The sequence below is a fragment of the Alosa alosa genome, chromosome 13 (assembly GCF_017589495.1).
Source record: "Alosa alosa isolate M-15738 ecotype Scorff River chromosome 13, AALO_Geno_1.1, whole genome shotgun sequence".
NCBI classification, from domain to species: domain Eukaryota; kingdom Metazoa; phylum Chordata; class Actinopteri; order Clupeiformes; family Clupeidae; genus Alosa; species Alosa alosa.
This window is the reverse complement of record NC_063201.1, coordinates 661,756-678,327: the sequence shown is the minus strand read 5'-3', so window position 1 is coordinate 678,327 and position 16,572 is coordinate 661,756. Positions and strand designations below refer to the sequence as shown.

The 16,572-nt window shown below is 40.8% G+C and overlaps 1 protein-coding gene across 1 annotated transcript; it reads right to left on the bottom strand.

Annotated features, from left to right (window-relative positions):
* Positions 1–12,418: 12,418 nt before the first annotated feature.
* Positions 12,419–15,547, bottom strand: LOC125306213 (free fatty acid receptor 2-like). The gene is made up of 3 exons (XM_048261441.1): positions 15,492–15,547; positions 13,712–13,841; positions 12,419–13,429 (listed from the first exon to the last, which is right to left on the bottom strand). Exon 3 carries the CDS (start codon positions 13,423–13,425, stop codon positions 12,436–12,438), a length of 990 nt encoding a protein of 329 aa, XP_048117398.1. The 5' UTR covers positions 13,426–13,429; positions 13,712–13,841; positions 15,492–15,547; the 3' UTR covers positions 12,419–12,435.
* Positions 15,548–16,572: the final 1,025 nt, after the last annotated feature.

Here is a 16,572-nt window from a genome sequence, read left to right as displayed (position 1 = left end):
AGACAAATTGAAGTGTGATTTATTTTCACGGAACGGATGTACAGGACTGAGCGGCGGTCATATTTTGTACCGCTATGCGGTACATCTAGTTTACATACATGCTTTGGCCTAGACTTGAAACGTTTTTGAATTTGATCTCACAGTTCTATCATTATTCTGTGTCTTTTACATTTACTTAATAGATATTATAGTTAGGCCTATGTGTTAATAGCCCAGTGATACCTCGGAAGTAAGCTGTTGTCTGTTGTGTAATTTATTGTAGCCTAACAGAGGTAGCCTACAGCAGTGGCTCTTAACTGGTGGGTCGGGACCCAAAAGTGGGTCACGGAACCATTCTGGGTGGGTCGCGGAGCTTGTGGTTTAAAAAAAAGAGAAGAAATCGCCCATTTCAAATAGACTTAAATTGAGATGAAATGGTGCAGAATCCACAGTGTGCGATGTTCACAATTGCTGGAACATGAGTGAAAATGCCTCATAATAAAGTACACCTGTCAAAGACAGTCCTGTCAAGTACTTTAAGGTGACATCAGGAGTTGGAGACTTCACAAATGTAATGCCAAACAGCATGTTCCAAACAAATAGGCCTACAGGCACTTTGCTTGTCTTACTATGTAGCTCACCATATCCATTGGCTTGGACGCTGTAAAATATTTATGGGTCGCGACTTTATGAACATGGGACATTGTGGGTCCCAAAGCCAGACCAGTTAAGAACCCCTGCTGTATTGGCCTACAGTATATCGTAGCAAATAGCCTATTGTGGTGATGGCTTTAAAAACATTCACTTGTCTCGCTGGAGTGAACGCAGACCATGGGCTTGCACAAATAAATGAATTAGTGAGATGATCTCCATCTCCGTTAAACTAAAGCTATGGTTGTGCTGAACCATTTGCACAAAACATAATTTCTGAAATAATTTCTTCATTGATAACATGAGATATGTCTCCATGTACAGTAGGTTTTAAGCAGGGACGTGATAGCAGGTAGATCATGTAGGCCTACATGTCACATGAGCCACACAGAAGAGGGGCGCCGCTTGCTCTGTTCTGTCCCTACCAAATTGCATTAAATGGTGTGTTTAGCAACCAGAAACTCCCGGACAACCACCAATATCGTCCGCACCCCCTCTCAGAAAATACTACCCTATCCAAGAACATCCACACACACTTTTAAAAAGCTTGATATGCCTCTGGGTCAAATTATATTATTAACTATTGGCAAAGTCAGGCAATGAGCATTAAACCGACCGATATATACACTGAACTGAATACAACAGGAAAGCCCTGCAGCGCATAGTGAACACAGCTGGAAGGATTATTGGTGCTTCACTCCCCTCCCTGAAAGACATTTACACCACTCACCTCACCCGCAAGGCGACCACAATTGTGAGTGATGCAAGTCACTGAGAGGTAGAGAAGAGGTACAGAAGCCTGCGCTCCCGCACCACCAGACTCACCAACAGCTTCATACACCAGGCTGTTAGGATGCTGAACTCTCTCCCCCCTCCACCCTCAGCTACATAACATCCTGGACTTTGGACCCACAATGGCTGCCTTGCACTACTCCACTTGCACTACTCCACTTGTACACTTGCACACTTTGCAACTTGTTGTTGTTGTCCTGAAAACACAACACACTTCTGCTGCTCTTACATAACTTGCACCACTATGCCACTTGCTTACTTAGGTCAAACAGAACTACCTCAGCCATTTATTGGCCTGACTTTGCACTACTATATTGACTGTCTATGCACAATTTCAACCCAATTTTGCTGCTCTTATTTATTCATTGTATGTACCTTCTTTTTTACTTTTTATTGTTTACTTGAATGTTATGTTTGTCTGTGGACTTAATTGGTAAAATTATGTCTTGTCTCCACAGTGGGATAGTGAGAAATGTAATTTCGATCTGTATGTCTTGTATGGCATGTGAAGAAATTGACAATAAAGCAGACTTTGACTTTGACGTATAACATGTGCCTTTGACTTTGACGTATATGTATGTGCCTTTGACTTTGACGTATATGTATGTGCCTAGGATCTTGCTCATAGTAGTAAATGAGTTATCTGCCATCAGTTAGAGCAGTGGTCGTGAAGCGAGCAGCCTCACAATTGTTCTCATGAAGTGGTCATGTTTTATATCCTCCTTTGATCATATGGACTCCTATATGGACTCCTATCTGGACTATGGGCTCCTATATGGACTCCTATATGGACTCCTATCTGGACACCTATATGGACTCCTATATGGACTCCTATCTGGACACCTATATGGGCTCCTATATGGACACCTATATGGGCTCCTATCTGGACACCTATATGGGCTCCTATATGGACTATGGGCTCCTATGCAAATAGGTAAATTGATCATATGGACAGGACATCTATGCAAATAGGTAAATTCATGCTTTTGCTGAAAAAGGTCTCTTAAGACTAATTACTGCCAAAGGTCATTTCTTGCATTCAGATCTACCATCCATTGGAATGGACAACATTTATTTTATTTATGATTTATGAATGTATTTATAGTGTATTTATAGTGTATAAATTAACAGTTACAATTTTTTTTGTTTTTTCTTGAATCTTGCCCTCAGGGAGATGTTACAGACGGGTGAGTAGTGGTGAAATAAGAGGTGGCTAAACTCTGACTTCTACGATCATGGTAACGGATGGTGAAGGTTATTGTCCAATGTTTATATCAATACCGTACTCACCTCTGCGTGCTATTAAATGGTTCCTAGAGTGTTGATGGGTGTTCATATTATGAATGTGGATAATACAGTGTGATTTTTGAATGTTAAAAGTTCCAATTGATGGATAAACTCTAATAAGAGGTGGATAAACTGTTTCTGAGATTTCAGAGGTGGCTAAACTACATTTACTTGCGTTTAGCCTCCACTACATCTCTGGTTACAGATGTCTAAAAACAAGGACTAGTAGGTTCAGGAACGGCGTCTTTCCTAAAGCAATAACAGTTTAAATGAAGCTAATCTTTTTTAATGATGCAGTTTACACTGATAGTCATCACTTTATCCACATTAACACGATTTATTATTCACTTAGCGTGTATGTTTTATGCGTATGGTTATAAATGTGCATCAGGAATGATGAGAGAGTGTTTGCTATGAATGATGTGTATTTTTATACATGTGTGGGCAAGGGTGTTTTGATGTGTGTCTGTGTTTGCAATGAATGATGTCTGAGATGAGTTTTATGGTATAGATGTGTTTGCAATGATGCAATAGTAGCTCTCCAATTGCGTTGTACAGTACTTAAAGACAGGGACGTGCACAGACATTTTGAGGGGCCATTGCTCTTTCCTGAAAAAGGGCACTCCCCTGCCCCCTCTCCTTTTTTTGAAGAATATTCTATAAATTACTTTTTTTCATTACAGTAAGATAATTTGGGTGTTTTCTATCTATTTAAGTTTTGGGCAGTTCCAGCGTTATGGATGTGACAATTGGACTCATATTGGTAAACAAAATGCCTTAGAGTGGGGGCAACATTAGTATCAGTGAATTAATTTGCATAACTTTTAATGCAACCTCTGTCCTCTGAATACTGAGAAATCCTCAAATGTCATATAATCAATTTCATCCTAAGAATACAAGGCATTTTATCAGCGTTATGGATGTGACTTGAAATGGACACACTTTTGTGAGAGATTACAGGTTTTCTACAAACTCTGTGAATTTTGAAGGAAACTGCCAAACCTATGATATATGTAGCATGAAGGAGACTTGAATGAACACAAAAAGTGTGTTTTTGAAACTATGCGTCATTTTCGTAATGCATTATGTAGGAAAAACTGCCGTTATGGATGTGACTGTTTCACGTTATGGATGGGACGTGTCTGAACCAGTCCTCGACAAACTACATAAAACACATAATTAAGTAGTGAATTTTGATATGAAACAATTTAAATAGTAATCATGAAAAACTAGCGATGAAATTATTGCTTCCTCAGTGCCCAATAAGATCCACAGGAAGAATCAGGACAACAAAATATATAAAAAAAAATATATATATTTTTTTTACCGTCATCAATTTTGGTTAGTGATTCCCAGGTTACTGAAACACCAGGGAACATGAAACTTGGTGGCCACTCCCCTAAATAACTAGCCCTACCTGAACCGTTGCACCCAAGATGACAAAATATGTATGGTATGTTAGTCTCAAGAGCCCACATCAACCTGACCCATACCCACTCATTTGTGATTTGTACACAGGCACGCATACGCACATGCACACACACAGACACACACACACACACACACTCTTATAAACAAAAGCAAACTCACATCACACACTCATTTACATGCACATGAGTTGCAGGAGTAGGAGATGGAGACAAATTGACAAGCGTGATTTATTTTTGCGAAGAGAATATGCAGGACTGAGAGGCGGTCATATTTTGTACCGCTATGCGGTACATCTAGTTTATTGCTGCCGTTACTCATGTTACTCTGTGGGTATTAGCTACAGAGGACCTGACACTTCAAATGCTGGCGTATCGCGTCACATTTAAAATCAAACTGTGTTAAGCAGACGTGAGAGGCAGGCTGAACAGATCTGCAACAGAAGGAGGTTGCTATGTTAACTCCAGCTGCAAAGTCAGCCATCTTCACCAGCTAACACAATAATCCAGTTACTGTACAACAACAGTATGACAGTTACAGGAAGATAATCGCTCAGATTTTCGCTATTACAGTAGGCCACTTGAAAATAGGCTATGGCTATGGCTTAAACAGCCCAGCCCATGCCTGTGAACTGTCACATTACTTATTTTGCTTGTATTGATCTTCTATCGTAATAGCCTACTCAGATAATGGTTTACATATTCATATGCACTGCTAGTAATAGCAGCCTTTGAAACTTTGAAGGCACAGACCAGCCCAGGAGCCTTTTAGAGCCCATGTTAAGATTGTCTTTGTTGGACCAAACCATAAATAAATTTGTTTGAGACAAACAATATTTCAGAAAACATTGTTAAATTCAATATCTATAGGTTTGCTACAGTAGGCTACAGTAGCCCTGCCCTGGGCAGCCGTGGCCTACTGGTTAGCACTTCGCACTTGTAACCGGAGGGTTGCCGGTTCGAAACCCCGACCAGTATAGGCACGGCTGAAGTGCCCTCAGAGGCGATTCTAGGGTCTGTGGGGGCCCTAAGCAAAACTTCCTAGGGGGCCCTACCAACCAGTGTTCATCATCATTATAAATAATCTGACACCAACGAAAATTTATGAAATAAAACTTTTTTTTTTATTCAAATGTTTCAAACATTTTTTGACAATATAAATGTAAAGAATAAAAAACGTAATAAATAACTAAAAATTACTTTAAAACTCCAATACAAACTTTGTACAAAATATAAAGTATAGAAATTAAATAGTTTTATTGGGATCCTATACCCAAAATTAGTCATTCTTTTCTCTTAATGATCCCCTTTCAATATTGTGAATAGTAAATGTGGGCATTACAACACTAAGCACTAGGCTACTATAAATTTGGACAGTTAAGCACGGAGCCTGACTTATTCTAATTATAAAGTCTATATTACTTTTATTCTTAAATAGACTACTTGGTTGACCCATCTCCTGACAATGTTACAATGTTTATTGTTTGCCTACAAGAAATATTAGCATGCAGAGTGAAAAGCGAACTACAGGAGTTGGAGCTGGAGAAAAATAGCTGGGCCTATAAAGAGGAAAGAACACACACACACACACACACACACACACACACACACACACACACACACACACACACACACACACACACACACACACACATACACACACACACACACACACACACACACACACACACACACACACACACACACACACGCATCGCACACACACACACACATACACACACACACGCACACACACACACACACACACACGCACACACACACACACACACACACACACACACACACATACACACACACACGCACACACACACACACACACACACACACACACACACACACACACACACACACACACACACACACACACACACACACACACACACACACACACACACACACATGCCTATAAAGAGGAATGGAAAGAACATGTTGCGTTCATCCTACCTGGATTCACAAATGCAAAGCCTGTGTATCTGACAGGCAACAACTCTGTCGCTGTTTGAAAAGAATAGCCTATCATACCGCTCTACGAAACGCAGCGGCACCTTCAAGGTGGTCTATCTGCTCCAAGCAGAGGCACAAAAGCGCAACATTGAAGGGCTGGCCGAGGGAGGAAGTTCGTTAATGTTTATTATCTTCTGTCTATGTCAGTTTAAGGACAATAAACGGTGCATCAAAGGGTCAAATATTAGCAGCCAAAGAGAATCGTTGATAACAGAACAAGTGACGATGTAAAATTAAAAATCTTTGGCGGCACATGATTAATGCGATTTAAAAAATGAATGCGTGCTTGGTCCTTATCGCATTAGGATTAATACAAATGCAAACATAATGTTAACCATCTCCTTGCTTAACTAGTTGTAACTATCGCTAGCTAGCTCAAGTATATTGTCATTTAGATGTAATGCCTTAAAGGTGCCATGTGTAAGAATTGAGGTAAAAATATCCAAAAAATGAGCTACACGCATCAAGAGAATGGAAGGAAATAAGGGTGATGATGTCATTAAAAAAATGACAAGGTATAGTGCTGAAGAGATATCAACCTGAATTAGCATGCTAAATTACTAGCCACAGCCCGACAAGTGTCATAATACCAGTTTCGGCCATGGGAGGCAGTATGCGGGTAACATAACCGTCAGCCAAACTGCAATACACGTGTCTCGGTTGTTACTCTAGGGTAGACAAACTCACTTTCTGGAGGTATACTGCCCCATCTTTTATGGAATGTGGAGTATGGATTGGTTTTTTGGCAGACATTACACATGGCACCTTTAATACCACCTGAGGCTATATGTTTTTAAGCCCCCCCACACAAATTAATTATGATTAAATGATACCCGGCCCGCGATCTGACCCGCCTATTTACATAACGTGCGCTTTTGGTTAAAGGAAAATTCTGGTTTTTAGCACTTTAAGGCCCTTTTCTGGTTTGTTTTGGATGAACTAGAGTGGTGGACACCGAAATTTTGACGATTGGTCCTGTCTCGACTTTTCTGACTCGTTTTAAATCGCCTTTTCACTTCTCAGGGTGGCTGGCAATGGGCATACTGTAGTAGGCTACTCAAACATGTCCTAAAACAACCCTTAACGTTCGTTTTCAAAACTGTGCAACTCACCGAGTGGTTAGTGGTGTTCGTTGATGTTCCAAAACAAGTAGCGTAACGAAATACAGTTTCTGTTGTCTTTTATTTTGCATTTTGTAATGTCTGTCATTGCACTGCGCCACCGTCTATGCTTCAGGTTCAAATACGAATCATACATTGCGCCGATATATTTGCTTTTAATAGTCAACGAACTCCACTAACCACTCGGTGAGTTGCACAGTTTTGAAAACGAACGTTAAAGGTGCCATATGTAATATCCGGCAAAAAATCAATTCATACTCCACATTCCATGAAAGATGGGGGCAGTATACCTCCAGAAAGTGAGTTGGTCTACACTAGAGTAACAACCGAGACACGTGTATTGCAGTTTGGCTGGCGGTTATGTTGCCCGCATACCGCCTCCCATGGCCGAAACTGGTATTATGACACCTGTCGGGCTGTGGCTAGTAATTTAGCATGCTAATTCAGGTTGATATCTCTGCAGCACTATACCTTGTCATTTTTTTAATGACATCATCGCCATTATTTCTTCTCATTCTTTTGATGCGTGTAGCTCATTTTTTGGATATTTTTACCTCAATTCTTACACATGGCACTTTTAAGGGTTGTTTTAGGACATGTTTGAGTAGCCTACTACAGTATGCCCATTGCCAGCCACCCTGAGAAGTGAAAAGGCGATTCAAAACGAGTCAGAAAAGTCGAGACAGGACCAATCGTCAAAATTTCGGTATCCACCACTCTAGTTCATCCAAAACAAACCAGAAAAGGGCCTTAAAGTGCTAAAACCGGAAAATTCCTTTTAATATAGCCTAACATGCAGTGTAGCCTATCATTATTGAGCCTATGTAAAACCTTTACATAAACAGGAACAGAAAGCCCTCCTTAATCACGTCAGCCTACCCCGGACATCGCTTATCAAAAAGGCTAGCCGGTAACACTCCATAATAAGGTGCCATAATAAATAGCAAACTAGTAATTACCTAACCCTTTGTTAATATTAATTGTTACTAACATATCTATTTGGCACAAGTTAATAGTTTTTTCATTATTAATTAAATATTAGTTGTTTGCTTAGTTGTCTGTATGTTAATGTTTTAGCAAATATATTAACTAATATTGTATTAATATGTGTTAATAGTTAACTAAATGTCTTTTTGGCACTAATTAACAGTTATTTCTTACATCATTTAAATGTTAAATGTTTATTTGCAAACTATATGTTAATAGAAAAGTTAATGACTTATTATTATTTAACTAAATGTTATTAAACTGTGCTTCTGCCTATCCCAATATGAACCGCTCTCCATAGGACCCTTACAATAGATAGATACTTTATTGATCCCCAAGGGGAAATTCAAGAAAAAAACACAGAGCTACCTTGACATGCTGCCACTGTTGTCGGCGCCGGAACCCCTTATAATAAAGTTGGTTAAGCTTAATTAATATATTAGTAATATACAGTATAACTATCAGTATGGGGGACCCTTATAATAAAGTTGGTTAAGCTTAATTAATATATTAGTAGTATATAGCTATCAGTGTGGAGCCCCTTATAATAAAGTTGGTTAAGCTTAATTAATATATTAGTAGTATATAGCTATAAGTGTACCCTTATAATAAAGTTGGTTAAGCTTTATTAATATATTAGTAATATATAACTAGTCAGACGGTGAAGGGACTGAGACCAAAACTGGCTTATCACATTTATTCCTTTAGGAAAAGTTAAAACAAAACAACAAGTAGTTGAATGGGCTATATTACATGCATCATTCCTATACCATCACTGTCAGCCCTACTAGCAAGGGAGACATGCGACATGGAATGTTCAGGTGCACAGAACGACGGTTTATTAATATTCTGAGACTCACTAAACACTCACAGAGGTAGACCATACGGAGGTAATGCATAAACATAATGCTAAACTAAATGTACATTCATTTCCTGCTAGACTGAATTGCACTTTCCATGCACACTAAGCTAAACTACACTGAATGCATGGAAAGTTGCTAGCGGAGTTTACAGCTAGTCACGTTAGACTCAGTGTGTATGAACTCATGGTCATAATGAAAACATTAATAAACGTTCTCTAAGTTGCTAGAATTGCACCCAAATTTTAACAATACATGTAAAGTAACATAATACACGTGGTATATCAACGTTTTCAACTTAAACAACATTTTACAGTTACAAAATTAAAACTAGAATTGCGGTTCCGAGGAACTGCAAGAGTGGGTTTGATCAGGGGCATGGAACTCGGCCTCATCCAAGGATTCCAACGGTACCTCATTTATGAAAATCGGACATACGGGTCAAAAGTTACATGCACACACCTTCATATACACAGACAGCCCAGCCCATTAGACATTGCCAGATGGCTCAGAACTCTGCCAGGTGCAAGCTTAAACAATTAGAGCTGTGATGTCACAATCAGAATTAGAATCCTTGAACATTCCGCCATTCATTTCAATGGGGCCCAAAAACGCAGAAAAACGGGAATACCGCGAAAACGACAAGGGCCAGCGACACGAAAGTAACAAGCAAGTTACACGCGCACTACACCGGTTAGTTACACGCGCACTACACCGGTTAGTTACCGCGCCGCACGGTTAGTAACCGGTTAGTTACACGGTTAGTTACACCGTTAGTTAGTAACGCACTACACCGGTTAGTAACACGCAAGTTACACCGGTTAGTAACACGCGCACTACACCGGTTAGTAACACGCGCACTACACCGGTTAGTTACACGCGCACTACACCGGTTAGTAACACGCGCACTACACCGGTTCGGGCCTGAATTTTTGGAGTTCGAACTGCGTCGATAGCTCTATCGGTCTAGGAGCAGTAGTTAGTACAAAAAGTGGGTGAACAGGAATAATAAATAATAAGAAAACTTAAAAGAACAATAGTGCAGAAGAACAATAGCTTTCAGCCATGCTGTGGGCTTGCTGGATCAAACCCACTAATAATAATAAGTAAACTTAAGAAGAACAATAGTGGGCTTGCTGGATCAAACCCACTAATAATAATAATAAGAAAACTTAAGAAGAACAATAGTGGGCTTGCTGGATCAAACCCACTAATAATAATAAGTAAACTTAAGAAGAACAATAGTGGGCTTGCTGGATCAAACCCACTAACAAAGTGGCAGTCAACCTACAGCATACAGCAAAAGCATACCGCTTCTAATCGGCTATGGCAACAAAACAAGGACAAAACGCAGCAGAGCTGCAGTATAGCGTTTCTCCAAAGGGGGCTCCAAAACACCAATCTCAATAAAGCTGCTTAATTACATACAATGCACATACAAACACTAAACTACATTTCTAACTCTGTTACACCCCCCTCCCCTGAATTTCACCAAATTCAAGCAGCAACCAAATAGTACTTCCAAAGGCAAAGAGTACACTACTTTCAAACACTAGACAGAGTCACCAATTACAGGACAGCCAGCCACAGAGGTATCCAATAAGGATGAAGTGGAAGAAGAGGAGCGCAAACTCTCACACAACCAACCACTGGCAGTAGGGCCTTATACACCCCACAAGACCATAAAGCCATAAACCATACATTCCACACAACCAACCACTGGCAGTAGGGCCTTATACACCCCACTAGACCATAAAGCCATAAACCCATAAACCATACATTCCACACAACCAACCACTGGCAGTAGGGCCTTATACACCCCACAAGACCATAAAGCCATAAACCATACATTCCACACAACCAACCACTGGCAGTAGGGGCCTTATACACCCCACAAGACCATAAAGCCATACACCATACATTCCACACAACCAACCACTGGCAGTAGGGTGCCTTATACACCCCACAAGACCATAAAGCCATACACCATACATTCCACACATTATCCACAAAGCTAATCAGAAAAGCTAGATAAATAATAATATGTCATTAACTTTTATATTAGCATATAGTTTGTAAATAAACATTTAACATTTAAATGATGTAAGAAATAACTGTTAATTAGTGCCAAAAAATATATTTAATTAACTATTAACATATATTAATACAATATTAGTTAATAGATTTGTTAAAACATTAACATACAGATTTTATGCAAACAACTAATATTTAATTAATGATGAAAAAACTATTAACTTGTGCCAAATAGATATTTTAGTAACAATTAACAAATATTAACAAAGGGTTAGGTAAAAACTACTACACGTTAACAATAGAAAAAACATAACAGGCTATTATTTGTGCGAATGGGTTAGCACAAACTTAGCTTTTGGTGAAGAGAGATGCTGATCACTAATTCTTTCTTTGCGCAACAGCCCATGTTCTGCGTTCACTCCAGGCCGACAAGTGAAATACATGTTTTTAAAGCCCTTTCATTGCCAGGCTATTTGCTACGATATTTACCTGCTATGCCTTCTGTTTTCATGGACAGTTATAGGAATCCACGTCATTCGTTTATCGTTGCTTTAATCCTACCCACGTGATCTCCAGAGTTTAAGTTTGTCATTTCAGCCTCTCCTCTAGCTCCTCTACACACCCGTTGGGATTTATTAAGTTTTGTTACATTTCAGTTGGAGATATCAGATACACACATATTCAATGCAGTAGGCTACATTCATCCTTATGGCTGTGTATTACCTGAGTTGTAAGGGATTGCAGTAACATCCTGTTAAAGTTGTCTTTGACTAAGTCTTCATTTGATCTCTACAGCTGCTACAGGCTTTAATATTTCATATTCAATATTCTATTCAAAAGCTGTCTCTACAAAGCTGATCACTAGGATCAGAGTATTTCTTCACATTTACAAGAGAAGCAAAGACCATTAGAGCCAAACTACATGTATATGCTGGCTAAATCATCATGTATATGCTGGCTAAATAAATCATCATGTATATGCTGGCTAAATCATCATGTCCAAAACACATCCACATGGGCCCAGAGAGCAAAGTGCATCATTGCAAACACATCTATACCATAACATAGAATAGAATGCCTTTATTGACATTGCATTCAAGTACAACAAAATTTGAGAGCTACTTTAGTAAACTTACTTTAGTAAAGCACATCATTGCAAACACATTTATACCATAAAACTCATCTCACACATCATTCATTGCAAACGCACACACACATCAAAACACCCTTGCCCACACATGTACCCTTTTCTAGACAGTAATCCTGGCATGTCTAGCCCAGGTTATCATTGGTGCTTTGTGTGCGCACCTCTGGTGCTGCAGTTTGGGGAGTGGTACGCTGGTACACCCTGCAGGAGGGGCAGTGCAGCTGCAGCCTGGAAGTGAGCCTGTTGAGGATGTTGCCGAACGTGCCCCTCAGTGCTGAGGAGGAGAAGTAGTAGATGAAGGGGTCCAGGCAGGTGTTTAAGGTGCTGGTGAGCACGGCGATCTTGCGCCATTCCGGACTCTCATTGGTGACGTAGCCAATAAGGTGGGAGATGTTATAGGGGCCAAAGCACACAAGGAAGACCACCATGGTGCCGAGGGCGAGCCCGATGGCTCTGGAACGTCGCCGTTGGCAGATGTTAGGCAGATTGGAAAGGATGTGGATGAAGTTGATGTAGCAGAAGCAGCAGATGAGCAGCGGCACGCAGAACAGGAGGAGAAACTGCTGCAGGCGAAATGGCAGTAGCATGTCTAGCTGCTCTGGTGTGAAGTGTTGGTAGCATTTTGAGCTGTGCTCTACTTCGCAGGTCTTGTTTTGGTCATGGTGGTAGTGCATAAAGTAGACAATGCTACACTGTGCCAAGGAGATGGTCCAAATAATGACGCTGCCCACCACTGCATACAGAGGCTTTCTGTTTAGTTTGTACTTGATGGGAAAGGCAACTCCAAGGTAGCGCTCAACACTTATGGCAGTGAGGTACAGACTGCTGTTGTAGATGGTGCCATAGAAGACGATCGCTAATAATGGGCACAGAAAGTCGGGCATTTTCCACACGTCGTGGTCGATGGCCTCCTTCATCCTTAAGGGGAGGAAGAGCAGGAAGACCAGGTCGGACACAGTGAGGCCGATCAGCAGCACGTCCACAGGAGTTGCCCTTCGCCGCACCTTCTTGATGAAGGCATAGAGGGCAACAATGTTGGCTGGCAGCCCAAAGATGAATGTGATGATGTACACCACAAGAACCAGTTCTATTTGTTCATGGGTTTCAGAGTGCATTTTGCTGGCAATCAAAGTAAAAATGCACATTTGAAAGACAAATAGGGATTGTACATTACATAAATAAATAAACACTACATAAAGTTAGGCAGATAATCAGAAGACACTTCATTCACAAGTTCATTTACATGGACATTAATATAACAATATTAACCCAATTAAAACAATACTCTGACTGGAAAAAATGCATTTTCTGATTGCCCTAAACTGATCATATTCGTCATTTAAGAATAATGATGTTTCAGCATTATTTTGCCTTAGCTTTAATCAACAAATTGGTGCCTACCTTTCTAAAACGTTCTGCTGTTTAAGTGAATGCGCAGCTTCTGCGACGTCTCCTCTTTGCTGTAGAGGCTGGTTGTTATGTGGGTTGTTGTTCTCTGTTGCTCTTAGAGTTCACAAAGGAAATGACACCTCTAAAATGTAAAACATGAAGGGCTGATCAGACGTTGTAGGAGAGGGTTATCACCAGCTAATCTATTTCATCATCCGGTCAACTAAACATTTCCTATAATGGGTGCACTGCAACTCATAGTTCGACTAACAAAATGTCTTTTTTTTTAGCTTAGTGGCATAGTGGCTCTATTTCACACAGGAAAAACTGCTGCCTTTTCAAATATCTCTGTTTATATTTACGGTATTTGGCAGACACTTTTGTCCAAAGCGCCTCACAGTAAAATGTCTTTCCAAGTAGCAACTCCAAGTAGCTTCTTTCCAAAGGCAGCCGTGGCAGCCGGTTCGAACCCCGACCAGTAGGCCCGGCTGAAGTGCCCTTGAGCAAGGCACCTAACCCCTCACTGCTCCCTGACCAGTAGGCACGGCTGAAGTGCCCTTGAGCAAGGCACCTAACCCCTCACTGCTCCCTGACCAGTAGGCACGGCTGAAGTGCCCTTGAGCAAGGCACCTAACCCCTCACTGCTCCCTGACCAGTAGGCCACGGCTGAAGTTCCCTTGAGCAAGGCACCTAACCCCTCACTGCTCCCTGACCAGTAGGCACGGCTGAAGTGCCCTTGAGCAAGGCACCTAACCCCTCACTGCTCCCCGAGCGCCGCTGTTGATGCAGGCAGCTCACTGCGCCGGGATTAGTGTGTGCTTCACCTCACTGTGTGTACACTGTGTGCTGTGTGTGTTTCACTAATTCACGGATAAATGCAGAGACCAAATTTCCCTCACGGGATCAAAAAAGTATATATACTTATACTTATACTTAAGTAAGAGATGTTGAAACTGTGAGCCAGAAGGTCAGTAGTAAATGCTTTGCAGATGACCCTGCACATTTATAGATACTGTAACTTTAATGTCTTCCTTAGTCTTCACCTTACACATTTATAGATACTGTAACTTTAATGTCTTCCTTAGTCTACACCCTGCACATTTATAGATACTGTACCTTTAATGTCTTCCTTAGTCTACACCCTGCACATTTATAGATACTGTACCTTTAATGTCTTCCTTAGTCTACACCCTGCACATTTATAGATACTGTACCTTTAATGTCTTCCTTAGTCTACACCCTGCACATTTATAGATACTGTAACTGTAATGTCTTCCTTAGTCTACACCTCGTCTCTTTCCTTCTCTCTGACTCTGTCCCTATCAGACTCAGACACACACACACACAAACACAAACATGTCATCAGGTAAATGGCAGACAAGGTATCCAATGACAAATTTCTGCCAAAAATGGTCCAATGGCTAATGACCTATTTAGACCCGATACCAAATATAGGTCAGTGGGTTAGTGAAGGCGGAAGATAGGATATGGGTCATGGCTTTTTAAAGCATAGCCTGTGTGGTTGTAAAACTAGTGTACCCCTCCCACCTATAATCTGGCTCATAATGTTACTTTGTAAGGATGCATTTATTAACACAGTTCTTAATTGTGAATCACCTCAGATTAAACAGTTATGTAAACAGACCACACAGAGAACAAGAACGTCAACCTAGAAAATGTCCTATACTGGCCAGTAAAATTAAAGTTGGCACGCTTTTGTTGGAGCTCACAGGAATCAATCAGAATCAGGAGAACCACAGTAGCAGTATACAATGCAAAATATTCCACTCACTACCAGCATTGCCTGTCATACAAATCGAGTGCTGCCATAGGAATCCAAAGCCTCCCTTCCGAAGTCCTGTAGTCATCCACACCTTGTAGCGAATGCCCAGCCGTCTCTTACACAGTTGAAGTCCACTAGCACAAAAAAAAAACGTCAAGTAAACTAGCCTGTAGCGGTTTCTAAACAGCCTTATGATCTTCCCCCGCGATAACTGATTTTCGTGTTCTCGCGTTCATGCATGAACATGTAACCACATTGAAAAACGTCTACCAAACTCCCCCAATTTTAAATACCAGTATTAAACTATTCATTTCTTTGTTAGCCTACTTTTGTCTCCGTCTCTTAACACTCTGCCATCTTCTTTTCCTCCCAACACCAAAGCCACCCAAAAACTCAAATCATTAATTGGCTGGCAGCACCACCCTGCTGATTGGTAGAAACCCACAAAATAGAAAGGTTGATAGTAATACATTATTTTCACAATAACCTGTTATTTTAACTTACCACAAAGGTATTTTTAAACTTTGTCAACTCACACATGAATTTCAGAAATTAAGGAGGGCCCTAAACTAGCCTGACCCAGGGTTGTTACACCTGGAGACAGGTTTTAAAATCCCTGGTGTGTTTCTCGTGTCTGGGAATAAAGAGAAATGGTTAGATATTTACTGATGGACTTCTTATGGACTGTAATGTTGTATGTTTGCTCATGGACTTCCAATGGGCTGTGGGTGTTATGTGTATGATAAGTGGGGTTGGGGATGAGTGATCTGTAACATGGAGCTGATGCTCTGATTAGCAGCCAGCTGTTTGCAATTGGGACTGGGCTGTTGGGCTATCAGTTGTGTGCAATTTTGACTGGGCTGTTGGGCTATCAGCTGTATGCAGTTGGGACTGGGCTGTTGGGCTATCAGCTGTGTGCAATTGGGACTTGGCTGTTGGGCTATCAGCTCAGGGACACTTGGATTGGCTGGCTGCCCAATAAAAGCATTCTAGACACTTTGAGAGGGTGTCGAGAGGAAACGCGGCGGTTGTTCTGTCTGTCTCTGTCTCGCTCTAGTTTCCCAGTGTCCACCTGGAACCAAGCGTTTGC